We start from the raw sequence: 14085 nt of genomic DNA on the forward strand, positions 1-14085 counted from the left end.
CACGGGGTGGGGCAGGGCACGAGCGAGGGAGCGCGGGGAGCGGCAGCGAGGTGAGGCGGGCCGACCCGCCTGCTCTTTGTTCGCGGGTGCCGGGACAGCCGTTCCCCTCACGGCGCTCCGGCCGGAGGAGCCGTTAGGCACCTTGCGGACGGCTCAGTTCGGCCTGCGTGGGAGCACGCTTCGGTGTGCGAGCACGGAAAGGGCGGAGTGCGTTACCACGCGTTGTTTAACTCGGGTTGGGGCAATACTGTAGTCACTCTGATTTTCCGCAGCAATCTCTTCGAAATTTTCTGGTATTTATTTTCTTTAATCTCCCAGTATTGCCATTGTATTATCTGCAGTTTTGAAGTTCATGAAGGAGGGTATGCCTTGATGATTCCATATGGAAATAATTCCATTATAGCTTGTGTTGCCTGCAAGGCAGGTACTTAATGCCTACAGAGACTATGGTCCAAAGCAGTCCAAAGTCTATTGCAATATCCTTTTTTTTTTTTTTCATCGTATAAGTGGGAAAGGGTTTCCTTTCTGTTAAGTTGTGTAGGAAAATCAGGCGCTAAAAAAGATTAGCAGGAAGCTGACATACTTGAATAAAAAGCAGCTAAAGTCCTGAAGAACATGATGCAAACTTGTATTTGAGTTTTCCAGCAAGATAGGAAAAGTATCTCCCTTTTTGAATGAATGACAAATTCTAGGCTGGATTCAGTGTGAAGTGCCTTCCCCCAGCTGGGCGTAGTGCTCCCCCGTTTCCCCTGTAGAAACTCACCCTCTGCTTCCATGCCCCTCTTATCACAATGCAATAGTCAGAGTGTCGCCAGTTTCCCGTATCTGATATGCTGTGCTTTTCTGTCATGTGTTGAATTACTCAGATTATCACAAAATGACCTGAATGTATAAGTTGTAGAATTTAGGACTCCTGTAAAGGGAAGATTAGCTGGTGCCTGAATTGGCATGGAGGCCCCAGAAGGCCCCACTTCAGTTTCTGCTGCAGCTGCTCCTTGTCTGGAGCAGCATTGCCTCAGTGAGTTGCTGGGTCTAAAAGCTGTTTTCTGAAGTGGGGTCTGGGAGTTATCCTGGAGGACTTTGCTTATGTGAGATTCTGGGTGAGATTTGGACTTCCCTGGAGGTGCTCGTATCTGTGAATTCAAGCTTCAACTGGACACCTTGTTTCCTTTCTCTGTATAGACAAGTCAAGGTGGGTAGAATTACAGTGTGCGATAGTTCTGGATGCTGGCTGGAGTGTCTCTGGGACCCCACATCATTCATCCTCTTTGGAACTATCAGGGTGGCTCTGACTACTGGGAACTAACAGTTTTCTCTTTGCAGAGTTCAGTGCAGATCACATTTGAAGAGGGTCCTCAGTTACCACAAGCTGCCAATATAGGTTGTGTGACATGCAAGGGGCAGTCAGACCACAGCATGGTAAGGCTTTGCTGTTCCAAACTGTGAAGTTTGGTGTGATGGTGTGTTCTGCAGAGACTGCTGAGGCCTTTCTGATGGAGATGGTGGAACCAGGGAGGTTTTGGGTGAGGTCTTTTTGGAGGAATTTGGAGGCCTGTCTCCTGTTTGGAGCCTCTGGAGCTGTGCACGAGTGAGCTCTGTGAGAGAAGATAGGTTGGTGGAGCTGGGATGTGTGAAGGCTGAACCCAAACATCAGGGTTCTACTGTGGTGAGCAGAGGAGTGCTCTTGTCACAGCACAGGGTCTGAAGTTGCAGGTTTGCAGCTTTGAACTTGGCGAGAATAACACAGCAACCTCTTGCTGGATATGAACTCATCTTTTCCTTTTCTTTTTAGGTGCTGTGGTGCCATCTCTCAGCTGAAGCTGTGAAATTCCCTGTCTCTGTTACTCAGCAGTCCCCCGTTGCTGTTTCTGTGGACACGTATCATGTCACTTTGGCTGTGCTGCAGGCTCAGGTAAGGATTACAAGAAGTTAAACATTGATCTCCCTCCTCCATCTAGTCCCACGCTGATCGAGGAAGGAGGACCTGATTCAAAGTGCAAATAAAGGCCTCATTGGGCTGGGAGAAGCGCTGTGTTGTCACTAACATTTGGTGAGGTAGCAAATATTCCCCATCTACATGCCGAGTCTTGTTTTCTGAGTCTTCCTATGCAGATTTTGGCTATGAAACATAGCTGTAAGAAATTCCAGAGAGTTTTGAGCCATGGCAGCATTCTATATACTGCTTTCAAGTGGGTATTTAAGAAGTGAGAAATTCAGAGAATTCAATTCCCCTTGTGGCATAGTGGAAGGGGAAAGGTATGGGAGGGGAAAGGCTATGTAAAAGTATGGTGTCCTGGTAGTGGGTGAGAAAAAGAAATCTATGGTGAGGAGTAGTTTGCTTGTCAGTTCCCCTCATTACGTTCACAAGAGCACAGTGCAGCTTTTTCTGTGTGTTGGATATTGGAGATGCTTATTCCAGCAAAGAAGCTCTGAAATCACAATGGGTGGTAACTCCGTAGTTACTTTCTGGCTGGATTTGATTCTTTGGAACGTGGTTTTGTTTCCATCATGATGAAGGACATGACGCTGGAGATGGTATCTTGCTTGGAGGTAGTGTGCTTATATGTGCACAAAAAAAAAAAAAATAGACATGGCAAAACCAGAAGGAACTCGGTGGTAGCAGAAGCTAATCCCATGCTGTTGCAGACAGTTTGAAGCTTGTTCTTGAACCCTTTTGCTCTCAGAAGCTTTATTACATTTTTCAGCATACTTTTATCAGGTTATTCCAGTTTGATTTTGTACCTCTGTTCTGTGGTCATCTCCAGAAATCCAGAGCTCCAGAGAGCTCCTCTCTCTCTTTAGCATGTAGTGTGCCTGCTGCCAGTCTAGTTATGGGCAGCAACTGCAGTTGCTTTTCATTTCTGAAAGGTCCCATTTTTCATCCAATTGCTCCCCTACTCATTGGCATTTTCTAGGTCTCCTTGTCTGCACCTGGTGGAGTTTTGGGTTGATTGTTCATGTAAAGGAGTTGCATATAATATTCTAATTGAGGTCTTGCTGCTGCTGTTTTATGAAATGCAGGTTAGATTACCACATGCCTACCTGTGTTTTGGAATACTTCAAGTACTGTGTTCCCAATTGTGCCCTGTCTATTCTGGCAGACCTCTTGTTGGTTACTCACGTGGCCACTGTGTCTCATATATGTTGCTTTTGTCTGATGACCTTCTGTGTTGTCAGTAAATGTCAACCTGGTAATGGAGAACTATACTGAATTCTATTACCCAGATTTTAGTAGAGCTCTCAGGTCAGTTCAGTTCTGTTCGTGTGTGGTTCTGCCTCTGTCTGTCACATTAGTGATGCTTTTATGGGTACATGGGTGTGCAAATTCTTAACTTCAGCTAAACTACAGGATGGTGTATATGCTAGTTTGTTGTTGCAGACTGTTGGTGACCCAGGTGGGTCTTCAACCTGAGGATCATCTTGTAGAGATGCATTGCTAACTTATAAATGGTTGCCTTTACATTTGGCAATGCCTAAGTGATGTAACTCAGTAAATATCCTACGTGTTGGTGCCCAGTTGGGCACTTTTGGATTGTACTCTGCAGGCTTTTTCTTCAGTAAAAGAAAAAATGGATCATTTTTCCCTCTGCTGGTGCCTGGGCATCTAGTCACAGTGTGGAAGCCAGATCTCGCCATGGAGCTTCTGCAGCTGCTTCATCCTGTAGGCCTGGGAGCGCTTGTGTTCCTATGGTCTTTTTTTTACTGTTACGCTGGTGTTAGGGCCTTTCAGTTGCTGAATTTGGAATGGGGCAAAAATCACCTAACGTAAGCAGAAACTGTTTCCAACTATGGATATTTGTTCTGGGCCAGGTGGAGATCCACTTGGAGGAGATACAGAATGAGGGTCTCCTGGTGTCATGGACATTCAAAGACAGACCAGACTTGGACGTTTTTGTTCTTCCACGACTTGGGCTTCCTGAGGTGAGTGGCTAACAATGGGAGGCTGACTGTGAGTGTAGGAAGGAAGGAAGGAGCAGAAACAGCTAGAAGGCTGCTGTGGAGGAGAAGGGTTGGCAGCTCACTGCCATGGCCCTTTAGGGCAGTGGAGGGGATTCTTTCATCCTGGAATCCGTACTAGCTCAGCTGTGTCAAAGCAGCATCCTCAAGAGGGCTGAAGTGGCACCAGTTGAAGGCTTTCTGTCTATGTTGGTTCCTCCTGCTGTTGTCACATGTAGAGCTGCAAAACGAGCTGGGTTGCGGCTCTTTCTTTGTGTGAGGTGGCGTTTGTTGTTGTTCTGTTGGTTAAGTTTGATTGGGTTTTTTTGAAGGGATTATTTAAAATTAAGAGATCAATGTGGGGAATCCCTGGGTTAGAGGTTTAATGAACAGAATGTGGGTGTGCTTGCACTTCCGTGATCCAGATAGGTTGGTTGATTTGTTGTTCTATTGACACCTTTGTTACTTTATACTGAGTAGTTCTAGGAATTCGGCTGTTTTCCCAAAAGTGTGGTGGCATCATCTCCTGAGGTGGTGACCATGTGACAAAACTATAAAATCTGTATTGTAAAAATTTACAGCAGATAAACTACAGAAGTAGAGGCTTAGTTTGTCTCATTTAGAAAGCTTGCATTTGCCTGCAGCTGCTACGCGGAAGCTTTAAGCTCTGAGGGGAGCGAGTGTGGAATATGGGGAGAGTGTTTGGGAGGTTATTACTGGGAGAATGACTGTGTAGCATATTAGAGGCTTGAGAGGCAAGTGGAGCTGTAAATGTGTCCATTTTTTAATGACATTGCTGCATTTCCCTTTGATTTACGGAGAGAAGGATGAAGGGAGAGCAGATCTGTCCACTATAAAGGATCTGGTTGAGGATACCATTGTCAGCACGAAGCCAGCCATGATGGTGAATTTGGTGGCCTGTACCGCTGGAGCCAGTGCAGTAAGTCACTCTTCTCGTGTCATTCTTGTGCCCCAAACACAGGCCCCAAGACACTTCTGAGGGCTGAGGCTCAGGCAGGAATCCAAGGCTTGAGTTTCACTTCTGGGCGGCAGCCGAATCCCGGCCTGCACTATCATAGGGGTTTGGGTACTGCGATGTGGTGCTTAGGGATAATTAGAAATTGCTCCCAAGGGCAACTCCTTCCACCTTTTTTCTTGAATGCTGGTTGTTGGTCATGTACTTGTGGAGCTGGACTGCCTGAGGTACATCTCTTTTTGGCGGTTGCTCTTGCTCTGAACATGAGGGCTCTCTCCAAGGCAGCATTTGCAGACATGGAATGGCCATGGTTTGTCATCGTCAGTTGACTGTCCGGTAGCCAACAAGCTTGTTCTTGCCTGTCTCCTTCTCTGTCTGCCTTAAACTTCCCATCTGAAATAACATTAGGGCCCACTGGAGGTCAATAGCCTGGGAAACCTGCAGCATCTCTTGATGGCTTTGCGGGTATCCCCCTGTGTTGGTTTGAGGAGCTGCTTAATAGATACAAGGACGATGCCTCTTGCTGCTGTCTGCTGGTGAGTGAATGATAAAGGTAACGGTCTCGCTCTCATCATTCCTCAGGTACCCAGCAATAAGTTGACTCGAGAGTCCCCGTCCAGAGTAGCAACAGCCCCTCTGGGTTCTAAGCTGTTGCTCCGGAATCTTCGAGTGCTGAACTTGGGCTGCCAGGGAAAGGGAGGTAAGCGTGAAAACATTGCTGATCCACAGGGGCAAGCATGCAGGTGGCGAGATTGGAGCGAGTGGATGTTTTGGGTGGGTTTGAATTGAAAAGAGGGGCGTGTGTGTGACGAACCATTGCCTCTTGTTGACGAGTGCACATGTGCCCTCTGTCTCTCTTGCAGGAGTTGGGGAGATACGCTGCATGGCAGAGCTAGACAGCCCCCCGCAGCAGAAGTGGACAAGGCCAGTGATAGATGGCAGTGTCAGTGCCGCTGGAGAGATGGAGTGGAATGACGAGTTCTTTCTGTAAGTGTTTGCTCTCTTTCTGGCTGGAGCAGTGTAGGTGGACCGGCACGGTGTCTGGGTATCATTATCATGCTGCAGTAAGTGATGTGTGCAGTGCAGAGATGAAGTCTGTTTATGCTGCCCCTGTGCCAGACTGCTGACTGGGGCATTTGGCCCCAGCTTGCATGCATAATTCTCGCTTCTCTGGACTCTGTGTTTTAAATGGGTGGGCAGAAGTGCTAAATGTAGGTGCAGCAGGTGCAATAGGGCTGTAGCATAAACAGCCTTCCAGAGGCATTGCCCTCTCAACTTCCACTGTCAGCCTACGCAGCTCTGCAGGGCACGCAAACCAGAATTCTCATTTTTGTCATTTGGTACTCTAGTCATGTCCTCCATGGTAGTGCATGCTACTGAAACTTTAGAGAGGGTGATGAGGCATGTGAGATTTGAGGGAGGGAAGATACAGAATGAGGTTGTTTGCTCTGTGGCCACTTAAAGAAAGATTGCCTAACACCAGCCCATCTTCGGTTTCAACAGGGAGTTGGGACCTAGAAGCAAAGAACTGAAACTACAGGTGCTGAGGAGCAGCAATGGAGGGGGAAGTGAGTATGAACCACCCTAAGATGGGTTTTAGGACTGGGAGACAAAATGCCTAAGGGACTCCCCGTGCTTTAAGCTCATGGTAGTTCTCTTTTGGTACGTGTGATGAGTTCTGCAAAGGATTTTTCATATTTAGCTTTATGTGAGCTTCTGTGACTCTGTGAAGTAACTCATTTTGTTCTTCTTGCCAAAATGGTCTGGGTCTGACCTTGAATCAGGAGGTTCCTGTGGCCTGCCTGTCTGCGTTCTGAAGCAGGCAGAAGCATGCAGGATTTTGCCTCCTGTATTAGGAGAGCTTTGCATAAGGCTCTTAACTGTTCTTTTGTACTCAGTCGGGGACTTACTATAGCATCTATTTTTGATGGAGGCCACACAGTGGTCATCTTTTTAAGGGAGTTGATTCCTGAATTGTTAAAGAGGAGCGGAGGAGCATTGCTTGCCCCTTCTCCCTCTTGAACTTTGGAGTTAGTGGAGTTGTGGCAATGTGCTGTGTTGGCCTATTGTGCTGCTTCCCAAAAGCAGGGATTACCTTGGAGATGTCTGAGATACTGAGGTCATGTGAAGTGTTTCATTTTTGCTCTTCCTTCTTGCAGATGTGCTGCTGGCATATGCCACACTTTTGATAGATTCTTTGGACAAGCAGCCATCTGGGAGACGGGTCTGCTCACTGACCCCGGGAGCTGGACAGTCACTGACAGCTGAAGCTACCATTACATTGGAGGTGAGCTCATGACCCCACAAGCTGTGCATACATGCATGCTCTGGAAGGGTTCATAATGTGAGCCTCTAGCTGGAGACACGCGTGTTTGGGCCTGAGCTTGGCACAGAGGGCTAGCAGACCCTTGTGCCGTGGAGGGGTGGATGTCACCTGACCCTTGGTCCCTGAGCCTTCCGCTGTTGAACTTATACTGTACTGGGAATGGCTCCTTGGTGCCCAGAGCCGCAACTTTTATTGCCCAAACATGCCTGCCTTTTCATCTGGGAAGAAGAGTGCCTCTCTGATCAGTGCTTTACTGCTTATAGCTGCTGTTCCAAGAGTCTCCTGCATCTCTGAATGCTCCACATGCCACATCTCTAAGAACCAGCATCACCCCTACTAAGAAGGTGGAGATGGACCGGACCATCATGCCTGACGGCACCATTGTGACTACTGTCACCACAATTCAGTCCCGGCCCAAGGCAGACTGCAAACTGGGTGAGGCTGCGCTGCAGCAGGTTTATTGTACGGGTGGCTCCTATGGCAGCACAAACTTAGCTGCACTATTCCCATGGCTGCTCATGAAGGCAGTAGCAAAACTGTTTAGCCATCACACCTGGATATGGCAGGCTCACGCTTTATGTATTGCTTTTGGTGTGTGGGTCAGAACACGGGCATCCATGCTGTTCCCGTAGCATCTTCGTGGCTGGTTGGAAGCTCTTGTGTAGCCCTAGGGTAGAGAATTGCAGTTCTGTGTCTGGAGGAGGTGAGGGAGGGATGGGCCTTTCACACACCCTTTTGGTGGTGGGAGGTCTAATGCATATGCTGCCACATAACCTGTGCATGATGTCAGGCTAAGTGTTTAGCCATGCTTTCTCTAGTTTCTTCACTGCTAAAAAAGTTAGGCTGAACATACTGATTGTGGAGCCAAAAGCATGTTGATCTGGCTTACTGGGGGTTGTTGCTGCTTGTGGTCTGGCATCCTGGTGAATGTGGTGCTGGATATTCCAAGAGGCGGGGCTGGGAAATTACATGAATGAAGTATTGCTGTGCGTCAGCTTCACAGGACTTGCAGCCCAGAAAGGCAACCATATCCTGGGCTGCATCAAAGGAAGTGTGGCCAGCAGGCCGAGAGAGGTGACTCTCCCCCTCTGCTCTGCTCTTGTGAGACTCCGCCTTGAGTACTGTGTCCAGCATTGTGGCCCCCCAGCACATGAAAGACATGGACCTGTTGGAGTCAGTCCAGAGGAGGACTGCTAAGTTGGTCATATACCTGGAACACCTCCCTGTGAAGAAAGGCTGAGAGAGTTTGAAGCTGTTTAGGCCAGAGAGAAGCCTTTGGGGAGACATTACAGCAAGCAGTCTTCCAGTGCCTTGCAGGAAGGCTGAAGAGTGATTTTTTTACAAGGGCGTGCAGTGATAAGGCAAGGGGAATGGCTTTAAGCTGAAGGAGGGTAGATTTATATTAGCCATTAGGAAGAAATTTTTCCCTCTGAGGGTGCTGAGTTATTGGCACAGGATGCCCAGGAAAGCTGTAGCTGCCCTGTCTCTGGAAGTGTTCAAGAGCAGGCTGAATGGGGCTTGGAGCAACCTGGTCTAATGGCAGTCTGGTTAGAACTAAGTGGTTTTAAGGTCCCTTCCAACCCAAACCATTCAGTGATCCTGATTTTTTTCCGAGTAGGCTTCTTACTGCCACAAAGCCTTAGAGAGCTGCCTTGCAGGCTCTCTAAATGCTTGCTTGAGGCTTTTGGGGGTTGTGTAGAGGGCACAATATGATAACATAGTAGTGTAAGCTTCATCTCCATTTACTGGTATCTCGGTGTCTCTTTTGCTGTGAAGATTCACCATCGAGGTCGCCTTCCAAAGTGGAAGTGACTGAAAAGAAGACAACAGTGCTCTTGGAGACTGGCCGTCCTCACGGCCACTTGCCCAGCAGTTGCCGTAAGTGCTTGGAAATTTGAGGCTCTTACTGAAATAACTGTGTTCCTTAGCCTGTTTTAGAAAGTGGCAGTCTGAGTGCGGTTCCCTGAACTTGCTTGCATTTTCTGCTTCAGAGAATGTCCAAGTGCCTGAGTGAAGGTGGGGGCAGAAGGCTGGTGGTGGTGGTGATGTATGGGCAGGTAAAGGACATTCCCCTTTGACTATCCAGTCAGGCACTATGAGAGTTTCCTTGCTTGACGAGAACTTTCCAGGCTATCCGGACCCAAACAACTTTGGTCACCCTGCACTTGGGGCTCTGATCGTGTCTAGAACAGAGCACTGCAGCTCTTATGACAGTTTACTGCCAAAGCAAACTATTGGGAGTCTTTGGAAGTCTTTGTTGAGTGGCGGGGGGAAGGGGAGGTGTATTTTAATTATATGCCTGGTGGGAAATGAAACTTTTCAGGTACCTGAAAAAGCCAAGAGCTACCTATATAGAGCTTCCTTCATTTTGTTTATTTGGACAAGTCTGTCATAGACTTTGGGTGGGGAAACTGCATTCATGTGCATGTAAGCTGCCTATTGCAAGCATTGCAGTCAGAAAGCGACCTTTTGCTTCTCCAAGCATCGGTATTTTTCTTGTGCTCAGGCGATAGCCATTTGCCCAATGGCTTGGATCCGGTGGCTGAGACGGCAATCAGGCAGCTAACTGAGACGAATAACAAGACCACCAAGAAGACACCAACGAAACGTAGTACACTGATCATCTCAGGAGTGTCCAAGGTCTCTGGTAGTTAGGAGCTGCATTTCCAGTCTGGGAGGTTGCTTCTAGGGATGCGTGTGTGAAACTAACCTGTCCTGTAGGGACTGGTGTGGGAAGGTTCCAGCATGGATGACTGGCTCATCAGAAACCTTTAGCTGCTTCCCAGTGAGCATTAAAAGGTTCCTTGCCAGTCTGCAGGGCAGCTGCCAGTGGGAATTCACAATGGGCAGCTGCAGAAAGGGATGTGGTTGCCATAACTGGTTTTGAACCTTGTGGAGAATATAAGGAGTTCTCCCTGAACTTTGCTGCAGAAGTAAGGAATGTGCAGCAGAACGCCTTGTAATCGGCCACATTCCAGTATATTTCAGCCAAAGAGTGACAATTGTCCATTGGTGCCATCTCGCACTGATGATCTGAACTGGGCCACCCATATGTAGGTATAGATGGAAGTAGGCAGATGAATGGAATTCTTTTGATTCTGTGTTCATGTCTGTCTGCCCCTCTAACCCCCCTTCAGGTACCTATTGCTCAAGACGAAATGGCACTTTCTCTGGGTTATGCTGCATCCCTGGAGGCCAGAGCGTATGGGGACTCTGAGGCAGACAGCACAGCTGACCAGATGCACGATTTTACTGAATTGTCGCGGCCACTGGAAGCATTGCCATTGGGTCAGAGGGACAGTCAGGAACTGGATGAGACAACGCGATCAGATGTCTCTGAAAGACCATCCGTGGAAGATGTTGAGTCTGAAACTGGCTCCACAGGAGCCCTTGAGACAAGGAGCTTGAAAGATCACAAAGGTAAGCGTGAAGTGTTAGGTAGGGTAGCTAACACGAGCTCATAACATTAACTGTACGTGAGGACAGAGTGACATCCAGGTTCCCCACCCAAGCATGGGGTCTGCAGCCACCTTTTAGCATAGCAAAGAGCAGCTTCTGATGGAGCTGGGAAGAGCCTGCCTTTGTCTTGTGGTTTTTCCACTGGAGTGATTTGAAAGGCCTTCATTTGTAGATGTCTGATTCCTGTAGCCTTTCAAGTTTCTGTGCTCTCTTAGATGGGAATCCTGTACAGCCTGTGCATTATAGAAAACCCCTTTTCTTTCCCTGGTCTCCAGGTCCACAAATTGGACACATGCCCATAAATAATGATTCATCCTCCGAATTTGGCCACCTGTGGTGTGGACATGGAGGCTGCCCAGCAATGTAGATTGTATGAGCCTTGATTGCCCTCCTTCTTTCTCTGTTAGTATCGAAGCAGCTGGTGCCTCTGACCTGTCGTAATGTAAGATGTTCACACAAACTCACTTCTTTTAAATGATGGAGTGGGCTGCCCCAACCTAGCTGCTGTCCTTGGCCTTTCCACACATTTGTCAGGTGGATGATGCACCTTGGATTTTTCTGCTACTGACTTATGTAAAGAAATGCAAATCAAAATCTTGATTACTCAGCCTATTAGAGTGGGACAAATTTTCGGGAGTTGTACCCTGTTACAACTAGGTATGATTTGGGCTGCGGAGGCCCCTTTTTTGAATGTCAGTGGGTAGAAGGGTGTGTGACCCAGATTCCCAAGAGAGCTGGTGGGTGGGGAACAGAGGGAAAATGGAAAGCAAACCCCCTCTGTAGGAAATACCATTGTAGTGTTATATGGCCTGCAGGTTTTGTATCTGTCTTTCTGAGGTTGAAAGCAATTGGCATCTCCACCTTCTCCTGCTTGTGGGAGTCATAAGGAGCCATTGGCATTATTTGCCTCTAGACTGGGCACGTCATGAAAACGCAGGCAGTTGTTCCAGGCGCTAGGTGACAAAGTTAATCCCTGTGCCCTTGAGACAGGCTGATCTGAGAGGCCTTTTCCGTTTTGTATGTTCCTCTCAGGGTCTTCGGGTTCAGATGATCTCACTTGTTTTCCATTCATGTGAGTCTTGGTTGTCATTTGAAACGCTGCACGCTTCCACTGAGAGGAGGATATTGCATAAAAGGAATTTTATGCAGAGGGGAGATGGGATGGAATGTTTAGTGGGGCAGCTTGTTGGTGTTGCAGTCTATCGTGAGCTGAGACTTTGCCTTGGGAAGCTGGGATTAGCCAACCTGCCACGTACTTAACGCCTCTCAGTGTGGAAGAGGACTGCTGTATATCTGAGAATGGCTGGGTGTGTTACTGTCCCTGAAACTTGCCAGTGCAAGACACTATCATGGTTTCTGTCTCCTTCCTGTCTCTGCAGTTAGCTTTCTTCGGAGCGGTACCAAGCTCATCTTCCGGAGAAGGAGCAAGCAGAAGGAAGCAGGCCTGAGCCAGTCACATGATGACTTGTCCAATGTCACTGCCAACTCCACCACCAGAAAGAAAACTGGTAGCTTCTCTCACCGCCTCATCAAACGCTTCTCCTTCAAGTCTAAATCCAAACTCAAAGGCAGTGACAACACATCAGCTGGTGAAAACTGAAGGAGGGAGAAGCCCATTGGAAAGATTTCTCAGAGATTGTTTTCTAGTCTCTTGTCTTCCCACTCCATGGTATCTGTGACTTGCAGTCGAGTTCTTTCCAACCTTGGCTGAGGGAAGACACCCCAGTGCTTTATGCCGTTTGGGGAGTGGAGGTGGCAAACCCGGGACTTAGGTTGTTTGGCTGCCTTGGCTTAGCCTTCTCTGCTTGTTGCACCCTACTGTGCTCTCCCAGAAAATCCAGGTGGCATGCTAATCCCCCTGGGGGTTCCAGGAGCTGCAGAAATGACTCTGTGTGTGTCATCAGGTGCCTCATGGAAACAGGGGGCAGGTGTCTCAAGGGGCAACCTTCAGAGTTAAAATCAAGAAACTACTGGGTTAGCTACAGGGCCATGAAGTGTGAGATGTAGCCTCATTCAGGTCTTCTAGTGACAGAGAATGACGCAGTCACTGATGATCTAAACACTATTATTGCTTGTGCTTGGTGCAGAGGAGGTAACTTGAGGTGTGCTGCAGGGTGATGTGTTCCTGAGCTGTGAGCTCTCAGAAGACAGCTGTCAGCTATCAAAGTTGTGGTCCTCCATCTGGCTCTGCCATTGGAACAGTGTCTGGTTCAGACAGCTCCGAGGAACCCCTGTTTTCTGTGCTCTGTTGGTGAAGGAAGAAGTCTCTAAGAAGAAGGAAGTTTTAACTACTGCAGAAGTTTTCATAGAAGCCTGAGCCTTCGCGAGAATTCCTGGTCAGTGCTGTCGATTCTGTCACCCTGTGCAGCCACCCCATGACGCAATGCTCTTTCCACATCTGTGTTCTTCAACAGGGAAGGGCCTGTACTGAATGCACACATCAGCTATTGTATGAGCAGGTCCCTTACTCTTGGGGGTGGTTGGGGATGTTGCCAAAGGGCTGCCGGGCTGTCTTCCAGACCTGCCGAGTGTCCAGTCTCGTGCTGTCATGGTTCTCATGCCAAGGACTGGCACCATGCTGGGGATGGATGGCAAGGAATAAGGCAAGGAATTTAGTGAAGGGCAGTCTAATGCGGAGCCTGAAGGGGCTTGCACATGGCAGAAAGAGGCAAGACTTTACATATTGTCACTGGTGGGTTTCCTTTAGTAGAGGGAATCTTTCTGGATTGTATTTGGTATTTCCTTTCTTCTCGCAAACACGGTCCCTTCTGTTCAAACAGAGGACATTTCTGCAGCAGGTACTTGCAGAGAGGGAGAAGTGTGCAGGGGAAAATAAAATCCCTGTGCAGGAGGAGACTGTCCTTCTAGAGAAACGGTTGTCCGGTCTCCTGGCCCATGCACATTTTATCTATAATATGCCCAGAAGTTCCCTTCAGATAGCATGTAACAATGCTCGTTGGAGAAACACTCATGTCCTGTCAACATACCTGGTTTGAGAGAAACCTCCTGCTATCCTGTGGGTTGTTGAGCTAAGGAGGTAGGACAGAGGGGAGGAAAAACCTCACGGAAGAGCTATTTCCCAGGCCTGACTGGATTCTCTAGTTCTGCTCTTCCATCAAGAGTATCTCCTGTGGTAGTGTCTGCTGCCCTTCCTTGTACAGGATGCTGTCAACTGAAAAAGCAGTTCTCTTGATGTTTCTTGGAAGGACAAACCCTGACTTGCCATGTGCCATTTCCAAAGACCAGAATGTGTTTGGTGTGCTGCAGCAAAAGGATTTTCAGGTGGCTGTTTCTTGCAAATTTGTACAGGTGGGGAAGGCCAGAGTTACCAAGGGTTGTAACTGAAAGTGCCTGTGTGTGCTAGCAGGAGGGACTCTTTGACTGTTTT

General features: G+C 48.2%; 1 protein-coding gene across 2 annotated transcripts; it reads left to right on the forward strand.

Moving 5' to 3' along the window:
* Positions 1-64: 64 nt before the first annotated feature.
* Positions 65-14051, forward strand: C2CD2L (C2CD2 like). Of its 2 annotated transcripts, none has more exons than XM_031062430.1 (13): positions 65-1419; positions 1793-1912; positions 3811-3921; positions 4760-4876; positions 5495-5612; positions 5776-5899; positions 6416-6480; positions 7072-7199; positions 7502-7673; positions 9015-9116; positions 9745-9878; positions 10376-10658; positions 12077-14051. In XM_031062430.1, the coding sequence occupies exons 1-13, from the start codon at positions 1225-1227 to the stop codon at positions 12295-12297; spliced, it is 1890 nt and encodes a 629-aa protein (XP_030918290.1). In that variant the 5' UTR covers positions 65-1224; the 3' UTR covers positions 12298-14051. The 2 variants fall into 2 exon arrangements, with proteins under 2 accessions (XP_030918290.1, XP_030918291.1); XM_031062431.1 differs by having other exon boundaries at positions 4763-4876.
* The last annotated feature ends 34 nt before the right edge of the window (positions 14052-14085 follow it).

This window comes from Geospiza fortis, unplaced genomic scaffold, assembly GCF_000277835.1.
Source record: "Geospiza fortis unplaced genomic scaffold, GeoFor_1.0 scaffold183, whole genome shotgun sequence".
In the NCBI taxonomy this organism is placed as follows: Eukaryota; Metazoa; Chordata; class Aves; order Passeriformes; family Thraupidae; genus Geospiza; species Geospiza fortis.